Source organism: Schistocerca piceifrons, chromosome 5 (genome assembly GCF_021461385.2).
Source record: "Schistocerca piceifrons isolate TAMUIC-IGC-003096 chromosome 5, iqSchPice1.1, whole genome shotgun sequence".
NCBI lineage: Eukaryota > Metazoa > Arthropoda > Insecta > Orthoptera > Acrididae > Schistocerca > Schistocerca piceifrons.
In genome coordinates, this window is record NC_060142.1 from 548,145,530 (window position 1) to 548,173,007 (window position 27,478).

General features: G+C 46.4%; 2 protein-coding genes and 1 pseudogene across 5 annotated transcripts in view; 1 reads left to right on the forward strand and 2 right to left on the reverse strand.

Moving 5' to 3' along the window:
* LOC124797890 overlaps positions 1-27,478 on the reverse strand; it is a 481,263-nt gene that overhangs the window by 315,943 nt on the left and 137,842 nt on the right. The window lies entirely within an intron of this gene.
* LOC124799134 overlaps positions 1-27,478 on the forward strand; it is a 147,956-nt gene that overhangs the window by 297 nt on the left and 120,181 nt on the right. Inside the window, exons 2-3 of the mRNA XM_047262671.1 lie at positions 5,061-5,194; positions 9,133-9,361. Coding sequence (XP_047118627.1) covers positions 5,061-5,194; positions 9,133-9,361 — 363 coding nt within the window. The remainder of the gene's footprint in view (positions 1-5,060; positions 5,195-9,132; positions 9,362-27,478) is intronic.
* LOC124799515 lies at positions 10,101-10,218 on the reverse strand (annotated as a pseudogene).

The window sequence follows — 27,478 nt, forward strand, 5'->3', positions numbered from 1 at the left end:
ACCGCATTATTTTTCTTCTTTTCTCTCAGCCGAAAACAATGCTACGAGTGCGAAACGATCACATTAAAATTGCTACACCAAGAAGAAACGCAGATGATAAATGAGTATTCGTTGGACAAATAGATTATACTAGAATTGACATGTGATTACATTTGCACGCAATTTGGGTGCATAGATCCTGAGAAACCAGTATGCAGAACAACCACCTCTGGCCGTAATAACGGCCTTCATACGCCTGGGCATTGAGTCAAACAGAGCTTCGATCGCGTGTACAGGTACAGCTGCCAATCAAGAACAGTAACTGGCGTATTGTGACGAGCCAGTTGCTCGGCCACCATTGACCAGACTTTTTCAGTTGGTGAGAGATCTGGAGAATGTGCAGGCCAGGGCAGCAGTCGAACATTTTCTATATCCAGAAAGGCCCGTACAGGACCTGCAACATGCGGTCCTGCATTATCCTGCTGAAATGTAGGGTTTCGCTGGGATCGAATGAAGGGTAGAGCCACGGGTCGAAACACATCTGAAATGTAGCGTGCACTGTTCAAAGTGCCGTCAATGCGAACAAGAGGTGACCGAGACGTGTAACCAATGGCACGCTGTACCACCACGGCGGGTAATACGTCAGTATGGCGATGACGAATACACGCTTCCAATGTGCGTTCACCGTATTGTCGCCAAACACGGACGCGACCATCATCATGCTGTAAACAGAACCTGGATTCATCCGAAAAAATGACGTTTTGCCATTTGTGCACCCAGGTTCGTCGTTGAGTACACCATCGCAGGCGCTCCTGTCTGTGATGCAGCGTCAAGGCTAACCGCAGCCATGGTCTCCGAGCTGATAGTCCATGCTGCTGCAAACGTCGTCGAACTGTTCGTGCAGATGGTTGTTGTCTTGCAAACGTCCCCATCTGTTGACTCAGGGATCGAGACGTGGTTGCACGATCCGTTACAGCCATGCAGATAAGATGCCTGTCATCTCGACTGCTAGTGATACGAGGGCGTTGGGATCCAGCACGGCGTTCCGTATTACCCTCCTGAACCCACCTATTTCATGTTCTGCTAACAGTCTTTGGATCTCGACCAACGCGAGCAGCAATGTGGCGATACGATAAACCGCAATCGTGACAGGCTACAATCCGACCTTTATTAAAGTCGGAAACGTGGTGGTACGCATTTCTCCTCCTTACACGAGGCATCACAACAACGTGTTACCAGGCAACGCCGGTAAATTGCTGTCTGTGTATGAGAAATCGGTTGGAAACTTTCCTCATGTCAGCACGTTGTAGGTGTCGCCACCGGCACACACCTTGTGTGAATGCTCTGAAAAGCTAATCATTTGCATATCACAGCATGTTCTTCCTGTCGGTTAAATTTCGCATCTGTAGGACGTCATCTCCGTGGTGTAGCAATTTTAATGGCCAGTAGCGTATATGCATTGATGTGTGCAGGGTGTGTGCAGATCGTGAAGGATAAGACAAATACACTTAAGGAGGAAACTAACCTTCATATGATGTGCCGCTGCCAAGCAACACAGCTCGATAAAACTTGGACCGTGCATAGCAAGAACTGTTGCAGTATAGTACAGGAGGTAACTGAAAGAGATGCGGTACTTGCATTAGTACGGTGTGAGATCACCGCAGACAGCAATGCAGGACCTGCAGATTGCTGCCATGCTGGCCACGAGGTTGGCAGAGAGTTCTCGTGGCAGGCCGTTCCATTCTCCGTAGCGTAGCGGTAACGTACCGCCTACCACGCGGGGGGGCCGGGTTCGATACGCAGCATGGGACTGGGTGTTGTGTGTCCATTATCATTGACTCGCAAGTCGCTGATGTGGCGTCACCTAAAGAGGACTTGCAATACGGCGGCCGAACTCCCCGAATGGGGCCTCTCGGCCAACAATGCCATACGATCATTTCATTTCACCAGCGCGGTGGACATGCGATGTGGATGATCCTTTGTACATGTGGACGTGCTGCAATACGTTTCCCCAACGGATTCCGCACGTGCTCCACGGAATTTAAGTCGGTGGATCGGGCAGACTAGTCCACTCGCTCCGAGAGCTGCTCCACCTGCGCTGCTCATTACGGTCGCGCATTGTCGCCCGTAAAAATGAAGTCAGCGACGAATGCACCCCTGGAAACACGTGTATGAGGAAGCAGTACAGCGTGTCCTGTTCCTCTGTTTTCGAGAAGAACTACAGAGTTTGACTATTTATTATTGCTGACGTCCTTCAGAAATATTTCAGTTCCAATTTTCTTATTTTCCAGGTTTTTATTTGTCAGCGCCAACCTTAACTCATTGTTGAAGCCTTTGTGAATAGTGTCCATTTTTTTTCACAGATTGTCCATTATTTTCTTGGGTACTTGCTGCACTGAATTATTTGAAAGTATAATTTCAGATGGAAATGCCGTGTGGCTAGAGCCTCCCGTTGGGTAGACCATTCGCCTGGTGCAAGTCTTTCGAGTTGACGCCACTTCGGCGACTTACCTGTCGATGGCAACGAAATGACGATGATAAAGATAACACAACACCCAGTCCCTCAGAGGAGAAAATCTCCGACCAAGCCGGGAATCGAAACTGGGCCATTAGGTATGACAGTCCGTCGTGCTGACCATTCAGCTACCAGAGGCGGACAATTTCAGATCATATAGGTAAAAAAAAAGTGACACCAGTAACCACATAAATGGATGTAGTATATAACAACGCTACAGTGCGTACTGTTTAAACCCAGAAACCGCCTACAGAAATGGTATGTGAATAAGGGTACCTCTCCTTACGTATGCAAGAAGTTTCGTGCAACTCCTGTGCTAGGCCCATGACAGGTTTCCAAACTCACTGAGTGTTGCCGCTCTTCCCTTGATAAATATATGTGGACGCCCATACTTGTAGCGTTGTTGCCTAGCATAGAATTTGGAATCTATAGTTAAAGATCAGAGATTGTAGAATGTGCTCTGAAATATGCGACGGCTCGAAAAATTAGAGTAATAAAATTAAGTACTTCGTTCTGTTTATTAAGAGTGCAACAAATATAAAAAGCGACGTTAACATACAGCTACACCTTTCGACAGTAATAGAATAAAGTCATTTGCGCAAAAAATGTTCATTTTACTTTAAATTCGCCAACCGGTGACACTCCATCCTACCGCTCGTTGTTTCTTTCGCAGCGCCTCCCGCCGCGACGACTTCTCTTGCCACACCAGCTGACTTCTCGTACAAAGGCATGGCCAACTGCTTCCTTCCATTCCAAAGATAACATATGGCTCTAACTAATTTAAATATAGTGTTCAGCCTGAGCGTATGCTGATATTTTGAAATGGGAGGGAACAGTTGGCCTAGCTGTTGTACTACAAGACATCTGGTTTGAAAACAAGTGGACGTGGTCGGAGACACAGCGGAAGAAGAAACACTCTGGCGAGCTAGTGGTACTGTGACGGGACGCAAAAGACGGACACAGGCTGGCACATTAAAGTAAGACAAACATTTTGACCAAAAGTCCAAATATAGTGTAAATGCGTTGATGGTACGCTGCTTGCCTCCATCGTCCCAAATGGTTCAAATGGCTCTAAGCACTATGGGATTTAACTTCTGAGGTCATCAGTCCCTTAGAACTTAGAACTACTTAAACCTAACTAACCTAAGGACATCACACACATCCATGCCCGAGGCAGGATTCGAACCTGTGACCGTAGCGGCTGCGCGGTTCCAGACTGAAGCGCCTAGAACCGCTCGGCCACAACGGACGGCTCCATCGTCCCGATTAAGAGTCCAGACGTAAAGTATCGACACGACGTGTAATGAAGCGAGCACAAATCTACACAGGGTCAGTTGTAGTGGAGGCGAACGGTCGACTACGGTTAACTGCAAGAGTTCTAGTAACGTGTAGCGCACTCATAAAGAAGATAGCGAAGAGAAAGCTTGTGCAATCCATTCATCTTCATTATTCAAGTTTTTGGATCCTCACCTAGTCACGTTCACGCAAGACATCGAAGCAATTCAAAAGCATGATGCTAGATTTGCTACCTGTCGGTCAGATCGTTATGGGAGTGTTACCGATGTTACCTTGAGCTAACTGCAAGAGTTCACTAGCCCCAGGAAAAGCAGTTCTCAAAAGTGTCAAAGCGAAATTTTATTAGGATTTTCGAGTGTGCAGCTTTTGCTACCGTAACAGGTGAAAGTCGTAGCAAGGTCACGTTACTTAGCAGACGCGACTTGGGACTGGTGAAGTAGCCGAGGAAAGTCACGATATTTAGAAAAAAAATATGAAGTAGGGTCGCTACAAGTAGTTAGTTAATTTTCAGATTCAAACACGCTCAGAAAGCCCAACAATGTGGCTCCTTTAAGCGACCCAGCATCATATTCTGTGAAGATACATTAAGGGCCCTCTACACACTCAGGTACGTGCACCGACTTGTCTGTACAGACAAATCGGTATGCGTGAGCGAATCACCGACTGAAAAAATCGTCTGTGCCTGTCTGTACGAAATCTTGTGGCGATTGAATGGACACAGACCGCATGTACAGACCAGATGAAATACTTTAATACTTCATATGTGGCACTACATGTGTCTGGAATGATTTGGCTCAACGATAAGGGTGACGAAACAGCAGAAATTTGCAGATCAGCATACAGTAGCTTCTGCCAGTTGCCAAGTACCATACGGTGTAACATACTGCAAGAACACAAAGGTAGTTAAACCAGTCGTCTTTTTCAATATTTAGCTCCTTCACAAGATTTAGGTACGAAAGCCTTACACGTATTACAAGCCAGTCGTTTGTCTATCTTCTCTGCGCTGAACTTTTTCTTTTTATAACTTCCAAAATATTTGCATTAAACAGAATAAATGTCCAACAAGCCATGGCCAGAAAATACTATGCACTCTCAGATCACTGATTCAGGACTGTGCGGACACGTGGTTGGCAGGTGTAAATGCGAAATGAGCACCGCGGACGATCGATGCGAACATGACCGAAAAAACCTGAATGCGCAAAGGGGCCTTTACTCGTGTCTTGTCACTTCCCAGTCTGACTCGTTTGTACTGAATGAATAAGTTGCATAGGAGCAGGAGAGAGCCAGCAAGGCCGTGCAGAGAAGCTGCTGCCGTAAACAGCAGATACGGCCCGGCGCGCTCGCCGCAGAAGAACAGCGACAGACGACGCTGTGGGGCTTCGCACTTCCTGTCGCCCTGGTGACGTTACTCTCTCTCATCCCCTCTTCCTCTCTCTCTCTCTCTCTCTCTCTCTCTCTCTCTTTCTCTCTCTCTCTTCTCTCTCTGTTGCCGTTCGGCCGGGTGTAACTCCCGAGAACAACGCCATCTCTGCCCTCCGCTGTCCTAAGGAACGTACTTGCAGCACCCGCCATATTCTAACAGGAGGGCAGCACGGTAAGGCTATTTGCTTTACAGTTAAAAGGAACGAAAGCTTATGTACGTATCCATAATCTGCAAGTCACTGAAGAGCGTTCAGCGGAGGGTACTTTCGGTACCATTTCGTTTTCCCCTCTTCCTGTCCCATTCGCGAAAGACGCGTGGGAGAAATAATGGTAGGCTAATCTTTGTTTAAGCTATAACTTTTGTGATTCTATTGTAGTGGTTACGACAAAATAGACGTTTCCGACTAAATCTTCGGAGCAGTACGTCCCGTAATGTGTCTCGCGCTCCGCTTAACGCTAAGACTGCGTGAATTCTGTCTGCAGCCTCGGGTGTGATTTCTTGCGATCCAATGGAAGCTCCGAGGATGGATCAAAGGAAAGTTTCAAAGGGAAGAACCATCCAGGCACTTACCTTAAGCTGCCTAACAGCGGAAAATGTTAGACAGGGAGCTGGGCGTCTCAATTGCCGCCCTCCCGAATTTGAATCCAGTGTCTCAACCGCTGCGCCCACTTGTTCGGCGCGAAGCCATCAAAGACGGAGGAAGGGCTCAGAATGCTCAACTTCGGCTTGAGTAGGCAGACTCTCGGCGCGTACTGCGGGTCTGCTTCGTGTATACACTTAGGTGGCAATAGTATTGGATGCCTTTCACAAGTTAAATGAAATGATAATTAAATCAAGACCCTAGGCTTCCGACAGGCGTTGATATACATCAACGGGGACAGTTGAAAATGTGTGCCCCGACCGGGACTCGAAGCCGGGATCTCCTGCTTACATGGGAGACGTTCTATCCATCTGAGCCAGCGAGGGGACAGAGGATAGCGCGACTGCTGGGATTTATCCCTTGCACGCTCCCTGTGAGACCCACATTCCAAACTTAATGTCCACACATTACATTCATAGTGCCCCAGCCCATTACACTCATTACTTGAGGCAGACAATCTTATCGAGTCCCGTAAGTGTTCGGGCAATGCGTGTGCATCCGCACAGAAGAAGGAGGCCAATGGCCGGTTAGCCTTAACTATATAAAGACGGTATCTGTTCTTTCGGACATGTCCGAAAGAACGTATACCATCTTCATATCCCCTAGTTAATGTCGCGTCGGACCTCCTTTTGCCCGGCGTAGTGCACGAACTCTGTCATAGAGTCAACAAGTCGTTGGAAGTCCCCTGCAGACATACTGAGCCGTGCTGCCTCTCTAGCCGTCCATAACTGCGAAAGTGTTGCCGGTGCAGAATTCTGTGCACGAACTGACCACTCGATTATGTCTTATAGATAATAGACGGGATTCATGTAGGGCGATCTGAGTGGTCAATTGTCGGCCGGTGTGGCCGTGCGGTTCTAGGCGCTTCAGTGTGGAGCCGCTTGACCGCTACGGTCGCAGGTTCGAATCCTGCCTCGGGCGTGGATGTGTGTGATGTCCTTAGGTTAGTTAGGTTTAAGTAGTTCTAAGTTCTAGGGGACTGATGACCTCAGATGTAAAGTCCCATAGTGCTCAGAGCCATTTGAATCATTTGAGTGGTCAATTCATTCGTTCGAATGTTCTTGAAAGCAACTACAAACAAATGTGGCCCGGAGCCAAGACGCACAGTCTTCCAAAACAATTCATCGACATTTGGGTACATGAAATCTATGGATTGCTCAAAGTAATTATTTACAGTCAGTTACCGGTTCACGTGGTCAGAGGACCCAGTCCATTAAACACAGCCCACACCGTTATGGAGCCACCACCAGCTTGCACAGTGGCTTGCTGACTTCTTGGGTCCATCTCTTCGTGGGGACTGCGCCACACTCGAACCTTGCCACTAGCTCTTACCAGCTGAGTCAGGCACTCGCCCGCCCTGTTCTCTAAGGTCCAACCGGTATGGTCGCGAGCCCAGGAGGTGCGCTGCAGGCGATGTCGTGCTATCAGCAAAGGCACTCGCGTCGGTCGTCTGCTGCCATAGCCCACTAACGCCAAATTTCACTGCATTGTCCCAACGGATATGCTCATCATACACATTCCACATTGATTTCCGCGGTTATTCCGCGCAGTGTTTCTTGTCTGTTAGGACTGACAGCTCTAAGCGGAAGCGATTGCTGTCGGTCGTTAAGTGAAGGCCGTCGGACACTGCGTTGTCCGAGGTTGTTGTTGTTGTTGTTGTGGTCTTCAGACCACAGACTGGTTTGATGCAGCTCTCCACGCTACTCTATCCTGTGCAAGCTTCTTCGTCTCCCAGTACCTACTGCAACCTACATCCTTCTGAATCTGTTTAGTGTACTCATCCCTTGGTCTCCCTATACGATTTTTACCCTCCACGCTGCCCTCCAATACTAAATTGGTGATCCCTTGATGCCTCAGAAAGTGTCCTACCAACCGATCCCTTCTTCTAGTCAAGTTGTGCCATAAATTTGTCGTCTCTCCAATTCTATTCAATACTTCCTCATTAGTTATGTGATCTACCTTTCTGTCTTCAGCATTCTTCTGTAGCACCACATTTCGAAAGCTTCTATTCTCTTCTTGTCTAAACTATTTATCGTCCACGTTTCGCTTCCATACATGGCTACACTATACACAAATACTTTCAGAAACCACTTCCTGACATTTAAAACTATACTCGATGTTACCAAATTTCTCTTCTTGAGAAACGCTTTCCTTGCCATTGCCAGTCTACATTTTATATCCTCTCTACTTCGACCATCATCAGTTATTTTGCTCCCCAAATAGCAAAACTCCTTTACTACTTTAAGTGTCTCCTTTCGAATCTAATTTCGGCAGCATCACCCGATTTAATTCGACTACATTCCACTATCCTACTTTTCTTTTTGTTGATGTTCTTCTTATATCCTTCTTTCAAGACACTGTTCATTCCGTTCAACTGCTCTTCCAAGTCCTTCGCTGTGTCTGACATAACAACAATGTCATCGGTGAACCTCAAAGTTTTTATTTCTTCTCCATGGATTTTAATACCTACTCCGTATTTTTCTTTTGTTTCCTTTACTGCGTGCTCAATATAGAAATTGAATAACATCGGGGATAGGCTACAACCCTGTCTCACTCCCTTCCCAACCACTGCTCCCTTTTCATGTCCCTCGACTCTTATAACTGCCATCTGGTTTCTGTACAAATTGTAAATAGCCTTTCGCTCCCTATATTTTACCCCTGACACCTTCAGAATTTGAAAAAGAGTATTCCACTCTACATTGTCAAGAGCTTTCTCTAAGTCTACAAATGCTAGGAACGTAGGTTTGCCTTTCCTTAATCTATTTTCTAAGAGAAGTCGTAGGGTCAGTATTGCCTCACGTGTTTCAACATTTCTGCGGAATCCAAACTGACTTTTCGCGAGGTCGGCTTCTACCAGTTTTTCCATTCCCCAGTAAAGAATTCGTGTTAGTATTTTGCAGCCGTGGCTTATTAAACTGATAGTTCAGTAATTTTCACATCTGTCCGAGGTAATGCCTGAGATTTGATATTCTTGGCACATTCTTGACACTGTGGATCGAGGAATATTGAATTCCCTAACGATTTCCGAATCTGAATGGCGGCTGCGTGTAAGCCAACTACCATTCCGTGTGAAAAGTGTATTAATTTCCGTCGTGCGGCCATACTGACATCTGGAACCTTTTACACGTATCACCTGAGTACAAATGACAGCTCCGCCAATGCAGTGCCCTTTTACACCTTGTGTACGCGATACTGCCGTCATCTGCATATGTGCACATCGCTGGCCACCTCAGTGTAGAACTGGGCACGGTAGCGGTGACATGCCATGGCCTCCTCCAGACAGTCCGGTCGGACTCCGGCAGAGCCTCTGGGCAAGGAAGACACGGCCCAGCCGCCGCAGCAGGCCGGCCGCGAGTGGGAGGCGCCGTGGAATGCTGCCCCCCGCCCACTGACGGCGCTCGCGGCTATCCAGAGGCAATTTACCGCACGGCGCGTCCGTCTCGTATCTCGCCTGCGGCCGCCTCGGCGCTTCATTAGAATGCAGACGCTCTTGCTTGTAGAGAAACACGTACGCGGAGGGCTGGAACAGCAAGCGGGGAAAGCATTCGGGCGGCTGTGTTCACAACTTCGCAGTCGAAGTGCACTGACGCAACGCCTGCTACGTGGAATTACATACTGTCGGCGAGACCGTCAATTACACCCATCCCAACATTGAGGATATCGAAATGATCCGACTGACGTACGAGGGGCGTTCAATAAGTAATGCAAAACTTTTTTTTCTGGAAGCAGGTTGGTTTTATACGGGTTTCCAATAAACCATATTATTCTCAACTCTTTTGGCTACGAAAGCCTGTTTTTTATCATAATCTCCGTTCAAAGCGTTCAGTGCGACGGCGTTACCCCACCCTGCTGCGAGGGACTATATGCTGCATGGTCGGCGTCGGAGTCAATGTCTCGTTGCATCAATAACCTCCCTTCTTTTTGCATCAGTAACCTCCCCATCATTAATGTAGTGCTTCCAGCGGAGAGCATCCTTCACTGGGCCAAACAGATGGATGTCGCAAGGTGCGAGATACAGGCTGCATGGCGGATGAGGAAGAGAACAGCAGTCCGTCTTCAGGCCACAAGTGGCCCATCGGGACCATCCGACCGCCGTGTCATACTCAGCTGAGGATGCAGATAGGAGGTACGTGTGGTCAGCACACCGCTCTCCCGGTCGTTATGATGGTTTTCTGTGACCGGAGCTGCTACTATTCAGTCGAGTAGCTCCTCAATTGGTATCACGAGGCTGAGTGCACCCCGAAGAATGGCAACAGCGCATGGCGGCCCGGATGGTCCCCCATCCAAGTGCTGACCACGCCCGACAGCGCTGAACGTTGGTGATCTGATGGGAACCAGTGTATCCACTGCGGCAAGGCCGTTGCCGGATGAGGGAGAACAGTCCAATAAAGTTTTGTGGGCTCCTCTCGTGTCCGCAGACTTGTGTGAGGCCTTGCGTTGTCATGGTGAAGAAGTTCATTTGCATTTTTGTGGCGACGAACACGCTGAAGTCGTTTCTTATATTTCCTGATGGTAGCACAATACACTTGAGAGTTGATTGATACACCATGAGGGAGAACGTCAAACAGAATAACCCTTTCAGAGTCCCAGAAGACCGCCTGGGGGAGAGGGTTTGAACTTTTTCTTCGGAGGAGGGATGGTGTGGCACCAACCAATGGATTACCGCCTTGTTTCCTCTTGGAAGTGATGAACCGATGTTTCGTAGCCCTTGACGACACTCGACAAAAAATTGTCACGATCAGCCTTGTAACGCGCAAGCAATTCCGCACAAATGGTCTTTCGTTGCTCTTAATGGCCTTCTGTTAGGCAGCGAGGAACCGAGCAGTCACACATGTCTGAGTAGCTCAACTGGTGGACAAGTGTGTCAGCAATGCCGACAGAGACGCCGAGCTGAGCAGCGATATGTGTGTTTGTGACCCATCGATCACGTTCGAACACAGGTGTGTGCGGCCAGCCAGCACGCCGAATATCTGACGGTTTACGTGATAGTTTTGCGACGATGACACGCGCATCGCCCAACGACTCACCATGCTTTTGTTCACTGCCAGGTCTCCGCACACATTGCGCAAGCGCATATGAATATCTGTCATGCTCTGGTCTTACATCGAGAGAAACTCAGCTTTCGGCTCGGAAAGCATCTCCCTTACAGACGCAATTTTGAAGGATGTGGATAGCGCCACCACCTATCGGAACTTAAGGAAACTGTAGGGGCTGAAGCGAGAATATTCAAAGATGCCCCACAACAAATTAAGCATTTTTCAATTCAACCGAAACTGGCCGAGAAGAAGAAAAATGTGTTGCATTACTTACTGAACGCCTCTCGTATATTGCTTCCTCCTGTGTATCTCTCGCGATTCCGCATTTTTTCCACCGACATTTGCCGAGGGAAAAAATGTGTTGCATTACTTATTGAACGCCTGTTGTAGAATGGACGTCATTTTTAAGTCAACATGCAAAGGCTGCGCACTACGATTTCAGAAATAAGCAAGCTTACGTATGGAAAAACGAGAAACTCTCCACAGATGAACGAAGACTATGGCCACTACTCGATGCTGCCTTCTGGGGTTGTGGGCAAGTGAGGCAGTAATGCCACTACATAAGGGAGCAGAGACGAATGTGGAATCATGCTAACGACAATACGGGCCGCAAGTGGAGAAGTCCACAGACATAAGCGACAAATTGGTACGGTCCGGGGCCTCGGAACAAAATCCTCGAGAACGGCAGAGATACTCAGCTGTCGCACGCTGGTGTCGTTAGGACCTTTGAAAGTAGTTGAGGGACGGTGAAACGACGAGTAGCAGACAAGATGGAGGACGTCCACAACTCATCACAGAATGTGGAGGTCGGAGCCTTGACCATTCCTGTAAAGGAGCATAGGCAGCAACCTGTGGCAGGGTCTGACGACAGAGTACCAGGCTGGTGCAAGCAGGAGTGTTTGGAAGGTAGACCGTTCAGTGCACATTGTTGAACTTGAGGCTATGTGTTTCCTTGTTGACGGAATTGTCATTTGCGATTCTAGTGGGCACGGCATCTTCGAGATTGGACCTTGCATCGACGGACAGCTGTCGCCGAGTCCGATGTATCACGGTTCTTGTTACACCAGGCAGATGGTTCTACCCGGATACGCCGTCATTCCGGTGAACTGCTGCAGGAAACAGGCACAGCCGGCCGCTCTGGACGAGCGGCTCTAGGCGCCTCAGTCAGGAACCGCGCTGCTGCTACGGTCGTAGGTTCGAATCCTGCCTCGGGCATGGATGTCTGTGATGTCCTTAGGTTAGTTAGTTTTAATTAGTTCTAAGTCTATGGACCTACTAGGATGACCTCAGATGTTAAGTCCCATAGTGCTTAGAGTCATTTGAACCATTTTTTGAAACAGGCACCGCGCAGAGAACGCTGGCCAGTGGGGTCATTCACTTGAGCTTCCAAGGGACCTGCCGTAGTAACAGAAAGCACCACTACAGCGGACCACTTGCATCCCATTTTGCTTGACGGCTTCCCCGAGCGCGATAGTCGTCGTTTATTACGGCATGGGCTGCGTGCGCGTCGTCCACTTCTCCGTCTACCTTTGAAGAATGTAGAGAAACGTGCTAGACGGCATTTGCGTATGGAACGACGTCACTGGGGACAGGAGTGGCACCATATAGTGTTTCGGACTAATCCAGGTGCTGTTTGTTTGAAAATGATGGCCGCATTTTGGTTCGCCGCAGACAGGGGGAGCGGCATCACAGTGGCTGCATTCGCGTAACAGATACAGCGCCATCTCAAGGCCTTATGATGTGGGGCGCTATTAGGTAAAACCACAAATAGCAGGTGGTGCATGTCCAGGGCACTGTGACTAGTGTGACCTATGTGAATGACATCCTGCGACCCGTAGCCATAACGTTTCTGCACAACACCCCAGATGCCATTTTTCAGCAAGACAATGCACGACCACATGTTGCTGCACGAACACGTGTCTTCACGGTGTCACAGTACTACAGCCTTTTGCCCTGGCACACGAGATCATCAGACCTGTCGCCAATCGAAAACGTGTGGGACATGGTGAAACGACGGGTGCAGCGCGTGACTGAGTACCAACCCCCATAGATGAACTTTGGGACCAGGTGAATGCAGGATGGATGGCTACACCAGAGACTGCCATTTGCGCCTTATACGCGTCGATTCCATCACGCTCGCAACAAGTTATCAGGACCCTTGGCGTACCCTGGGCCTACTAGGAAACAGGACACAAGCTGAAACTAGGTGACTGAAATGATAATCATTTCTACAGAACGTACTGATATTCACGTTATGTGAATATGATCGTCCCATATCTAGTAGTTCGTGTTCTGTTTTTTCTAAACATGAATGTAGTTCAGACTAGTGCATCGAATGTTGCAGACTACATTGTTCCAGAGGGGGCACAGCTTCTAGCTGAGTCCGATGTTCACGTACAGTGTCTACTGGAAGAGCAGTATCCTCCAGACTTTTTGTGGAAGTGTGCCAAAGAAAGGAACTGAGGTGCCATTTTAAGCGTTCTGTGCTACATGCCGAGGAACAATCTATTACTGAAAGGTAGCTGCAGAAAGGCAGCATTTCAGGGTCCAAAACTTCCTTGATGTTGCTCAGAAACAAACTAATTTACTTCACCTGCCCTATCTGAAATTAAAGACCCAGTCCAATCTCTTCCTGCGCAATAAATTCTGCTCAAGTCCTAAATCCCTACATGGCAACAGTTCCTCCTTACTTCTTACAGTATCTGGAGGTACGCTTTCCCTCTCAAAAGTCCATATCTAACAATGAGGAAAAGTCATCTGAAGGTCTCGCGTGTTGCGTGGTTTCATCTGTATATCCAATGGTACCTTAAATGACCAATCTAGGCATTCCCACATTACGATACTGATTAATTATTTGGGAGAAAGCTGTCGCAGCGATCACTATATTCCAGACAGAAGTGGTACGTATTACAGAAGGAAATTTTTTTATCCGTTAGCGCACCAAGTGCGGTCTGCGGTACCTACAGTCTAGCGTCATCAGTACTGTGCACAAAGTACTACAAACAACCAGACCACGTCCGGTTACAGCGCACCTTCGCAACCATTCACAGATCAGCCCATAGCTACTCGCAACACAAACACATTATTCGTGTTCTTTGACCTTTCACGCTACTGCACGGTGGAGGCCATGAAAAAGTATACGACTGACGTTTATCTTACCGGCCTGAAGTCAACAAAAACTGGATGTCCAGAGAGAAAGAAAATTATCGCGTCAGATAAACGTGCTATTAAAACTGAAGAATTATGTTTACGCGGATTTATCCCACTTGAATAGCATACTTCTAGCAGGGATATGGTTACTTCTAACAGACACGGTTTACATTGTACTATCCTTGGACCGAGGGCAGGAAATTCGATGAGATTTCAAAACAATGCATTATCCGTAGATCCGTTATTCCCCATTTTGGCTCTAATATTGGGGCGTTACATACTATTTCACGGGCGTTAATTATTTTGGGGCATTGTACAAACGAAATCCCATATTACTTTTACGGAATATTACTTCAACGAATTTCCCACTGTATTTCCAGAAGAAGAGACTAGACGCAGTTCGCGTCCACATCTGTCGGTTGTACATTTGCAGCAATATTTACTGCATTTCTCTGTGGTGGAGGAAATGGGGATGTGACGTAGCTGACATTTAGAGGCTTACAGAAGACAAGGAAACAAGCATTTTTGAGGTTACTGCGCCTGTAAAACAATAACACGAAACCAACAAATAGTAGGCTCCTACATCGTAGTTGTCCACAATGTAGCTTCGTCTATAGAAGTATTCTGTGTCTCTAGCTATGTGTCGGAGATGTTCTTGTGTTTTGCCGACGGAAAGCACAGTTTTGTACTGGCTGTTATGACCTGCTGTATGAGCGAATGTCTACAAATATGTCGCGTGTGCGTGTCTGAGTGTGTGTGTGCGTGCGTGCGTGTATCGACGGAAAACAGTGCTGCACGTAGAAACGCCACAATAACATGCGTCAAACAAATTATAAAACAAAGGATATAGAAAATGTGTATGTGATAATGTAGCATTAAAGGCCAAAACGCGTTGTAATGAAGACACTGCAATTTATACTGTTGTGGTACAACTAACAACGTTATATAATTAGAAGCGCGTCCTGACTTCCGTTCTAGATTTATGAAACGTACTTATCCTGGTGAATCAATGATAATAGTAAAGTTATGAAGTCGAACAATGATCCTTCAAAGGCTTGAGGAGAAAGGCGCCTGGTTCTGAAATCAAAGCTCAGTTTCGCTGTCGAGAGCGAAGAAACACCGGCAGAGCCTTCGGAAATACCTGAAACTATCAGGAACTTTGCTAGAGGGGGCATCGGGTGCCTTCTAAATGCTAAGGTCCACGGCTGCACGAGGCAGGCAGCTCGCCCTCACTGCACTTCGCCAGAAGCGCGGCTTGTGATTTGTATATATTGCAGACAGTTTTGATGCTGGAACTTTGTAAACATCTCTTATCTTAAATTTATTTGCGAAAAATTTTACTTCATAATGAAGACCCAAAAAAATCTACCTTTTCCGATCGTATGGGTACATCCAGGTGTTCCACAATTCGTTACACACTTCTGTAAGTTGTAGAGGGGAGTCAGTAGATCAAGTTTTACATAGGGACCCATGCCCGGGAACATCATGTAGCGACGCTACAGAGCGTTGACGTTACAGGCGCCGTCGCCTGCAGTGTTTCAGAAGTGATGCTCAATAACCCACACTTGGAAAGTACAGGCCAAATATAGCTAAAAAACTCCAATAAACATGAGTCCGCAAATCAACCGTTGCCGAGGTATCGCACTAATTCCAGTTGGGAACCAACTGTAAACGTCCCTGGATATCTTGGTATTTACGTTGGTATCTCAAGGTTTGGGATCGACTATCTGCTTGTTTCCACATGCGCAACTACTTCCCTTCCCCCTCCGTTCACTGTGCCGTACCGACCTCACAATCAGTTACGAACATGAAGGCATCACGGACGGAGGTTACACCAATGAAGAGAACATTGACGTGCACTTCATGTGTGACAAAGCGAATGGCAGTGCCTTTGAGGTTGCACGGCTGTATGAAGAAGCTTTTCCTCTCCGCAGGCAGCCCGACAGGCGTAGGTTTAGCCAGGGACATCAGTGCCTTAGAGAAACCGGGAGTTTCGCAAGCCATGTACGAGAAGGTCGACCCAGATCCATTAACATCCGTTGTTGAAGAAAGGATGTTACGCTTTGTACACGAACGTCTGAGTACTTCAATAAGGAGGATTGCTACCCAAGAGCGTGTTCTAGGCTAGTACACGCTCTTGGGTATCCTCCTTATTGAAGAAATGCGTAAGATAAGTCGTGGAACACCCGGGGGAAAACATCTGCGATGAAAGCTAAAACCTCACGAAAGAGTAACTGAAATGAAGTCACGCTTCCACCTCATGTATGGGCTTCTCTCAGGCATATGGGCGGCTGCTGCATTGTCGCGACCAGGTAGATGAAGACACCGGGTCTGGAAATTGTAATTTACTGGTTGATGGTCTGACCAGATAACAGAAGTGTGAGTGAAGAGGGTGCGTAAGCTCCTCCGATAAGGTTGTAGTTTTGTCAGAGACTGCAAAAGACTTCCTGAATCAGTTGAACAGGTTGGACAATGTCCTGAAAATGCGTCGGTCGTAAGATGAACGCCAAGAAAAGTAAAATAAAGAGCAGTGGCGTGAAGTCGAATCTAATTAGGCGTTGCGGGGGTAATTAGATTAGGAAATGCGATACTAGAAGCCCCTGACGATGCTATTTTGGCAGCTAAGTAACGGAAGACAGCTGAAGTACATGGGATTTAAGTGTCAGCAGAGTATTTGTCTGAAGTGTGACCTTGTATGAAATCGAAACTTGGGTGATTAATAGTTGAGACAAGACGAGAATAGCAGCGTTTGAAATTTGGAGCTAAAGCAGAATGTTTAAGATTAGATGGTTGACTGGATTAAGAAGTACTAAATCGAACTGGGGAAAAAAGGTAATTTATGCACAACTACACAAAAGATAGAATCGGTTGATCAGACAGTTTCCGAGGCATCAAGGATCGGTAAGATTGTAGAGGGAGACGAAGGTCTGATTACAGCAAGCAGCTTCAATGGACAACTTTTGTGAATTTTTTTTCTTTTTCATTCAATTATCTGCCTAAGATATACCGGATTAAATTTGGGTTACTGGGACATACAACAGTTCGTACACAGCACTAATTAACACCTCGTTGATCGTAGTGTCGTATCTGTTCAGCGCCACACCATTAGGTGGCTTGCGGAGCATGATGCAGATGTAGATCCATATAACTAGCACGAAATTTAAAGAACAGTTAAATATTCTCGGTATAATTTTATATCCATGCAACAGATCCAAGCAAACATCTTTAGTAAATTCTCCTTTGTTCTGACAGCAGCAGCGTGCTCCAGACATCCACCGTTCGAGTTCGCCAACTTTTTCTTTCAGTGTGTTATCCAAGCGGACTTACTCGCAAGTGTCGCTCACTATAAGGACCACGGACTGCGGCTCGGGATAAGAGGTTTTCATATATTCGTTATCTGCAAGTATGAAAAGATACAAACATCGTTAGTACACCAGTTCGTAGCTCCCGCCTATGGAAGTGTAATGTTGCACCGCCATCAGAGTCATACATGCGTACCAAACTATAATTTCATCAGATAATATGTTTCATATAATTACTTTATATTGCAAGGAAAACGTTTCAGAAGAAGAGAGTATAGATTTAAGTGTCAGGAAGTCGTTTCTGAAAGTATTTGCATGGAGTGTAGCCATGTATGGAAGTGAAACATGGACGATAAATAGTTTAGACACGAAGAGAATAGAAGCTTTCGAAATGTGTTGCTACAGAATAATGCTGAAGATTAGATGGGTAGATTACATAGATAATGAGGAGGTATTGAATAGAATTGGGGAGAAGAGGAATTTGTGGCACAACTTGACTAGAAGAAGGGATCGGTTGGTAGGACATGTTCTGAGGCATCAAGGGATCACCAATTTAGCACTGGAGGGCAGCATGGAGGGTAAAAATCGTAGAGGGAGAGCAAGAGATGAATACACTAAGCAGATTCAGAAGGATGTAGGTTGCAGCAGGTACTGGGATATGCAGAGGCTTGCACAGGATAGAGTAGCATGGAGAGCTGCATCAAACCAGTCCCTGGACTGAAGACCACAACAACAACAATTGTTCATAAGAATCAGCCATATACAATAACTTGCAGACTGGTGAAGCTAACTGATGTTTGTAAAAAATAACAGGGAAACGTGATAACTTTCCATAAGGGGAGAGGGGGGGGGGGAGGGAGAAAAGATCCAAAAAAGTGTTACACCGTCTGCGGTACTTGTTGTCTGAAAGGCGAATATTTCGTAAACGTCGAGAGATGTACGTAACTGAAAAGCGAACACGGGATAGGAATAAATGAAAGAACTGTTCACGACGTTATTCTGGAAAGGTATACTCTGGCAGAAAGCTTAAAATCAGTGAGCATTCCACTGCGGAGTGAAAATTAATTCTACAAACCATCCCCCTGGCTGTGGCTAACCCGTGTCCCCGCCATATCGTTTCTTCCGGGAGTGCTAGTTCAGCAAGGTGTACAGGAGAACTGCGGAGACTGGAAGCTAGAAGAAGAGGTACTGGAGGAAATAAGGCTGTGAGGACAGGTCGTGAGTAGTGATTGGGTATCTAAGTCGGGAGAGCAATTGCTCATAAAAGGCAAAGGTCCCAGGTTCGAGTGCCAGTCCGCCATTCAGTTGTGATCTACCAGGCAGTTCGAAGTGTAGAATGTTTAGCTTGTCGTACTCAAGATTCCCTTCTCTCTGTCACATTAGACCCAATTATCTACATCTACATACATACACTGTACTGCGCAAGCCCCCATGCGCTGCGTGACAGAGGGTATCTTGTAACAGTGCTGGTCGTTCCGTTTCCTCCTCCACTCGCAAATGGAGCGAAGGAAAATCTGTCTGCATTCCTCCGTACGAGCCCTAATTTCTCCTGTCTTCGAGAGTCTTGCTCCGAAATATACGTCGGCGGCCGTAGAATCGTTCTGTGGTCAGCAGCAAATGCCGGTTTTCTAAATTTCCTCAATATGTTCCGCGAAGCAAACTTCTTCCTTCTACGGGTTCCCGCCTGATTTCACAAAGCATCTTCGTAGTGGTAGGATGTTTATCGAACCTCCCGGTAACAAATCTAGCAACACGCCTCTGACTTGCTTCCATGTCTTCCTTTAATCCGAACTAACGGGGAACCGAAACACTCAAGAATGGGTCGCTCTGGTTTCCTATACTCGCCCTCCTTTAGAGACGAGATACATCTTCTTAGAATTCTCTTAATAAACCGTACCGTACCGTGCCGCATATCATGTCTGGACTCTTGTCTGTGTAGTTTTGATGGACTGGTGAGCTTTGCCTTAATGTCTTCTGAGTTTTAGTTTTAAAGCATATGGGGTCGATGATTACATGTGTTTTTGTTTTGTTTTGATGTGTGTGTGTGTGTTTTGACTGATTCAAACCCTGAAGACACGGGTGAAAATTTTTTTCGGGTGTTTGTAGCTGCCTAAGCCTGAGAGAGTTGATGAGGTGAATTTTGTGAATTTGTGTAAAACGATTGATGGGACGGTGGGCATGTTTGTGTCTTTATGTGTAAGTGATTTCGGGATGGACCAGGCTGCATCACTTATTATCCTGAGAGCCTTGTTTGGAACTTAACGGAAACATGGTCCGTAGTAGTCTGTAGTGCGATGTTTATTTAATCGTGCGATTAGCTAATTTCGGCTAAGCGACACTGTCAAGCTCATTTTGACATCTGTATTTCATGCTATTTTCAAATCAGTCTTAATTACAAGTAAAAAGTAGCCATATTCCGTCATTTTACGAAAGGATCCACATTACAGTGACATCTTTTAAGATCGTATCCGGCACTTCGCTCTATGTACAACAATAAGTCCTTGACAATGACGCTTATTCGAAACCAGCTAATCGCACTATTAAATAAACAACGCATTACGACCTACTACGGATCATGTTTACGTTTATTAAGTATCTTGAGGCTATGGATCCCAAAAAATACAAAAATAAACTGTTTGGAACTATTTTCAGTTTTCATACATGAGCATTTGCGGCCATGCCACAGATCTGAGTCACAAAAGTAAAGTTGGAAAGACGACCATCTCCTACATACGTAACATGACTTGGATGGGCAGCCATTGCCTCTGAGCATTGGGTATAACTCAGTCTACCCGAACCCCAATTACAGACATCGAATATGTATGCACTCCACAAGAGTTTTTTAAAATCAAATTTCAGACCTAGCTATTTGAACGTGTTGCACCAGGGGATGCCTCTACCGTCGATATAGATTCGACAGTTTGGAGGTCTCGTGATTGCGAACATTATGGCATTGCACTTGGTCGGATTGATTTTAATTTTCTAGAAATTACATCACTGTGTAATCTAGTCGAGATATCGTTTGATACTCACGACTATGTAACTGGGGTTCCGAACGCTGTCTCGTATCTCGTAGAATGTCGTTCGTAAAAAATGCTGTACAGGGTGGACCCAGAACAGATCCCTGGGGGTTTTCCAACTCAATTAACTTAACACTACTCTTAAGTCTATCTAGGCTAACATAAAATTTCCTATTGCGTGAAAATGAGTTCACCATATTCAAGAGATGTTGTGGGCAGTCGTACTGGTGGACACTGTAAATTAGTCAGTCGTGCCAGACACCGTCAAAGGCGTTTTCTATATCTGAAGACCGAAGCCCACCATTCGCCTTTCCCACTGCCGACCTTACGTGCTAATTCCAGTTCAAGTCGCTTTACAGCGTTACGCCTCGATATTTAACTGGTGTGACTTTGTCAAGCAGAACACCGCCATTACTGTATTCGAATATCGCAGGAATGTTTCTGCTACTCATCCGCATTAACTTCCATTTTTCTACATTTAGAGCAATCTGTCATTCATCACACCAAACAGAAATCCCCCTGCAGTCACTCAGCTACCCCACTTCTTCCTACACTGCAGTGAAAGATACCCTTTACGGTACATTACAGAAAGTTTTTTCTGACTGTTAGCTGAAACGGCAAGAACTTGGATACAAGCATCGAAACACGTGTCCAACGCCCTATGAAAACAGGATTGGCGACCTACAAAATTACGGCGTATACGCTTTACAAATTGCCCGCTGATTTATATTGGAGAAAAGTCCACACAATAGTGCTTCGTGAATGAGAATAATTCCAGGGAGTAATTAATTGTGGCGAACAGCACAAAAGGTATTTACAGCGTACGCAAGCTTACGTCACGCGCAACGTGAGCGTTTTGGTTATCCTATACATATATATATTCCTGCAGCAGGCCGCGCTCCTTTCCCTAGCGTGGCGTGGGGAATAATTTTTCGACGGTAACGACTGTAGTTGTCAGCCGTTTGTGGCGGGCGATTACCGGCTGCCATAAAGTAGGAGAAAGCCCCGGCAGGGCAGCCTTCGAGGGATCGCCGCTCTAGCGAGTCACGGGCCGCAGGTGGCTCGGGCTTTCCACGGCGCACGGCGCACCGTGATCACGAGGGGCCTGCTTTGATTTGCCTGTCCAGCTGCCACGGGCCGAGGTCGCTCCGCGATACCAGTCACCTCGCCCTACAAGGGCCTACTGCCCGCTCCTTGCTGCTGCTGCTGCGTCTTTGCGTCTCGCCGGCGAGCGAGAGGTTCCTTTCGCCTCGCCTGGGCGTGAATGGTGCTCGCTTTTGTGTACCTGTCGACCGCTATGTCTTCGGCTGGGGAATTCTCTTTGACAAAGCTGCAACCATGTCTGGTATCACGCCATGAACAGCGTAAAATTCGCTGTCACGTCAGATCCATTATGACCGCCTCCTAGACCGACACACACACACACACACACACACACACACACACACACACACACACAAAATGTCTGTCACGAGGAAGTGTTCCAGCGAAGTGAGTATTGGGTTGGTGCATACGTTTCTCCACATTTTAATAAACACGATAGACAAACATAACAGAAACTTTAGTCATCAATAACCTATTCTCCTTGTAATAATTCTGGCTTAGTCAGCCATCATATTAGGCTCCAAGAAGCTGTTCTCAGAGCAATGGAGATGCAAGAAGTATATAGATGAGAAAATGTGGTGTGAGGTACCTGTGACAGATGTTAGATTCGCTACCATTCCTGTGAGAAAGACCGCCTGCATGATGCTACTGCTCTGTGATTGGCTGCTGTGTTCGGAGCAAGGGCGCCAAAACGTTAAAGTATAGTTCTTATTATTAGTTAAACCACTCATTGGATTGACTTCACCTTTTAATATAAATATCTCTCAACAGCTGACTATCAATCAGTCATTTTAGAATTACTAAAAACAATTTAAATCAAAAACAAAAGACTGACGAAATTGCAGACGAAGCACTTCGGAAGCGTTCGGGTCACGCCTTTTCTGGTATGGCGCGCGAAGTGTTTCGGGCTACTCGTCACTCTGGATTAAGCAGTCGAGATGAACAGACATGTTCTCTGTCGTAGGCTGTGTTTTCAATTTTTATTTAAGTTCCTGTTCGTCGCTCTGGACTAGGCAGTCGAGATGTACAGTCACGTTTTCTGTGGCAGGATGTGTTTGCCAATATTCAGTATTAAAAGATTCACTCCGGTAGTCATGAGGCACAGACACGTGCCACAAATAGTGTAAAAATACATTTTCGTAAACATTGTGTTTGATCATGTACTTTGCTGTACCAGAAGGTGTTGTATTAAGATCATGTAGTCTTCTCGTGTGGCTATATTAAAATACGCGATTGGCATCCCAAAGAAGTGATACATTATTTCCGAACAGAACCTCGCTAAAAGTCAGTTTCACCCTCAAGATACAGAACCTACGACCTGCGTGCTGTTTTCTGCGCTGAGGACATCAACTTGAAGACAGCAGGTTAGTCAACTATAACAGAATCTTCGTATTGTATTCCACACAGTGCAGTGGAAACAACTAGGCGCCTCACGTGTACTGCATGCACAGAACAAATGTGCTCAGTGACACGTCATCTGCAGTATTGCAAAGGTAAAGGAGAATGATCGTTATTAACACCAACAATCAATTCATTCTTCCTTTCTTGCCGTATCCTTCACTATTAACAAATGTCTGCCGCCTACGGAGTATTTTTTTCGAGTCCGCGAGTGTAGAAATCACGTGGTTCTGAGGCGAAGGACTCATGGAGCCATGTTCGGAGCGCATTTTCATCCTGAAAGGAAGTTCCCTGAAGGTCATTCGATAGAGGGCGCAAAACAAGTGAATAATACCGGTGCGGAATGACTTCCCAATAGATTTGATTTTTGTCAGTCTAGCAGAATGCGGGAGGACATTATCGTGGAGTAACATCACTTTATGCAGTCCTCTTGGTCTTTGTTCTTGGATTGCGTCTGCAAGACGTCTCAGTTGTCGACAATAAACGTCATCAGTGATGGTTACGCACATACAGACACCTACTGGTTTTTGTGATTTTTGACTTACATCATGCGATACCTACACACTTGATTTTCGAAGGCTTCTCATTGCATGCGAGTGTCGCCCGACGCTGGAATGATCATAGTTCGCCGGCCGAAGTGGCCGAGCGGTTCTAGGAGCTACAGTCTGGAACCGCGCGACCGCTACGGTCGCAGGTTCGAATCCTGCCTTAGGTTAGTTAGGTTTAAGTAGTTCTAAGTCTAGGGGTCTGATGACCTCAGCAGTTAAGTCCAATAGTGCTCAGAGCCATTTGAACCATTTGATCATAGCTCATCACCTTTGTCAGTTGTCGAGTACATTGTCGTGGATGGCTCTGGCTCTGAGCACTATGGGACTTAACATCTGTGGTCATAAGTCCCCTAGAACTTAGAACTACTTAAACCTAACTAACCTAAGGACATCACACACATCCATGCCCGAGGCAGCATTCGAACCTGCGACCATAGCAGTCGCGCGGTTCGGGACTGAGCGCCTTAACCGCTAGACCACCGCGGCCGGCTTGTCGTGGATCTTTGTGCATTGATACGTTTAAACAATCTTCATCAAACACCGAATGTCTTCCTGAACGTAGACAGTCATTAATGTCAAAAAGATCCTACTTAAAACGAGGAAACCATTTTAATGTCGTGCTCCGTCCAATGGCATTATCCCCATACACGTCGCAGATGTGTTTGGCTGTCTCTGCTGCTGTCACCGCTCTATTGGAATGAAACAGAAGAATATGTAGGAAATGTTCCGATGTCTCGACTTCGTTCTCATTCTATCGTCCACAGCTCCACTCACTATGTCCAAATGTCAAAATGACAATATGTAAACTCAAGTAGCAACAGTGAGCTACACATAAAACTTGCAATCTATAAATAAACCCGTGGCAACCGGAATAGCAACATGCAAAACAAGGACACTACTAACTTATGCACCAACCTAACAGACTGGACAGGAGGCAGGTTGTTCGGGGATTGGAGGTGTGGCGTGAGACTTCTGCGTGGAAACATTTCCGCAAAGCCGGTGGCTCTTTTTGGGATAAGCAGCTACTCGCTACAATTACACAAAGAATTTGATGAAGGGTGTTGTTATGGTTCCACATCGGCCATTGGTTACAGGTATTTATTTAATTTCGCACAACTGGCCAATTTCGGCATTACAGGCCATTCTCAAGTGCTGTAGGCGCCAATATGTCGTAATGTATCCGACTATTTAGCAGCTGACATGGCAGCGAGCACGTATACGTGCAAGCGTCAAATTTAAAACACAATCCAGAACGAATTTTCACTCTGCAGCCGGGATGTGCGCTGATGGTGTGCACTGGTATGAAACTTCCTGGCAGATTACAACTAAGAGCCGGGCCGGAACTCGAATCAGGGACCTTTGCCTTTCGAGGGCAAGTACGCCACCAGATGACTCCCGACCCGTCCTCACAGTTCTACTTCCACTAGCACGTCATCTCCTACGTTCCAGACTTGAAAGAAGTTCAGCGAAACTTGCAGGACTAGCTATCCTGGAAGAAAGAATATCGCGAATACTTGCCTTAGCCACCGTACAGTGGATTGTTCCCAGAATGAATTTTCACTCTACAGTGGAGTATGTGCTGATATGAACTTTCCTACAAGACAAAGGTCCTGGGTTCGAGTCCCGGTCCAGCAGACAGTTTTAAGCTGCCAGAAACCTTTTAAAAAATGTTTACTGAATGCAGTAATAGATGTCGTAATGTGAAATTAAATAAATCAAATAGGTGTAAACAACAACCGATGTGGGACCGTTACAGTGTCCTTCAACACATATACGGTTTTGGTACCGAAGATGAAGAAAATGATTGGCACAAAGAATTTTTTTCCTATCGAGCAGTGTAGCTCAGCGTGTTGTAGAATACGACACCGGTTACTGGGAATCAGTTTTGATAAATGTTGAAAAGTTGAAAAAACTGCGACCAGTGACTGTTTTAAAGATAATTTATTTTGTCTTCGCCGTCCTCAGGTTGGTCTGTTCGTGCTTCATACTCTGGAATGTGACAGTCTAGTTGTGAGTTGGTGGAGACGACCAACGTGAAAGTAAAAAGCGTTGTTGTTGTGAGAATGATCTGTAGCTTAGCTCGATGTCCAGGATGCTGGACTAAGTCAGTTCGGTTGTGAGATGCTGAAGCCAACGGATATGAAAGCGAAGAACTGCCTCAAGTGCCTCGGCTTCCGCAGAAATATTTGCACCAGAAGTCATCTGCTACTGCTGTCACCGGCAAAGGAATCGCTTTGTAGGTAGTACGAAAAGGCTTGCATGATCGGATTTTAAAAACGGGGGAGGGAGAGGTAGCGGTAGGAGGCGTCAACTATTCACGTGGGTTTGTAGTCTCGATTGTCGTTGACGTCGTATGTGGATGAAGATAATGGTGTTGCGAGCAGGCCACTGAACAGTTTAATCAAAAAAGGCTAAAATACTAGTGTCTCCGGAATGATTCTTTCGATCAGTAGCGTAGTGCCTGCTGTTTTGAAACTTCCTGGCAGAATAAAAACTGTGTACTGGACCGATAGGAGAGCTCGTCTAGCAGAAGTACAGCTGTGAAGTACGGTGACATGTTCTCGGGTAGTTCAGTCAGAAGGGCATTGACCAGGGAAGGCAAGCTCCCGAGTTCGAGTTATTGTCCGGCATGCAGTTTAAATCTGCTAGGAGGTTTCATACCAGTGTGTATCAGAATAATTCGTTGCTTAAAGTCTTCTTCAATGCAGTCACACCTGTGCACTACATGCTCGCAGACCTGACAAAAAAGGAGTACATATAATCAAGGAACCAATTGTCGCGGCGTGTTAGTTAGCTTGCCCTGGGTCCTTACGCCGTGAGTGTTAAGTTTACTTAAAATCGGTCATCTCAGAGGCAGGTCCCTTAGACCTAGAACTACTTAAACCTAACTAATCTAAGGACATCACACACATCCATTCCCGAGGCAGGATTCGAACCTGCGACCGTAGCAGCAGCGCGGTTCCGGACTGAAGCGCCTAGAACCGCACGGCCACAACGGCCGGCTGAGTCATGGTTGTACACACCATAAAACTAGTGTGCAATTGTGACTGTAATAACGAAGACTTTGATAAACGGTCTCTCACTGTAGTTCTTGGGCAGTTATGGTTAACATGAACAGTTTAACAAGTTCTGCTGTTTTGGTAATGATGCACACCAGTTGAACCCGATGGTAGCGACAGTTAAGTATTTTATTATCAAATCAGAAAATGGCCTAATTCGGCTGAAACAGTAAATAACGGTCAAGAAAATGTGATCTAACGTGTTTCGCTCATAAGAACGGGCTACTGTATTTGAAGCACCGTAGCAAGTGGATGGCGTTTGCATTCATGCGAAAACTCGGTGCTGTGAGGGGTAAGATTTGAATTTCCTTGGCCGTGGAGAAACTGGCTGATATGATTGGCGAAGGATAGCCTTTCCAGGTTTTCCGATTCATAGGACAGATGGGCGTTAGCGTGACTGGAGACAGAGAACACAGAATAAGGACACCAGGGAAGACTGCTGGCTGAAATAAAGGCAGTGGCGTGGCGAACGCGTAATGGTCTAAAGACTGTTGTATACACCATTCGCTAGGAACATTAATCCGCTTGGAAGGTTTTTTTCACTGATCTGGTTAAGATTTCAGCCTCAGAGATCACACGAGTCCCGTAGAGTATGATATCTACTCGAAGACGTGCTATTTTACCAAGATGATCTGCTGCGGATGGCTGGAAGAGCACGTTCAAGTTTTCGAAGTACTGTCTGCCCCCTCTCCCCTCCACGGCATGCAGAATCCTTCTTAAATCTATTCAAGATTTACGGAGCACTCAGATCGTCCTTTTCGCTTTGTCAATTCTCCAGCACGCGCTCGACAACAGCTGTTGGAAGCTCTCCTAATAGTATGGCCTCACAGCCATGAAAAAGCTACCAAAGCCAGACTGCATCAGTTCCACAAGATGTAGCTGCTGTTTAGCCATCAACCTGAAGGTGCAGCGGCCGCAATGGAGTGTAGGACTCAACATTTTTGCTAAAGAGCATTTCTTTAGAATAAACATCACATAAAAAATGGTTCAAATGGGACTCAACTGCTG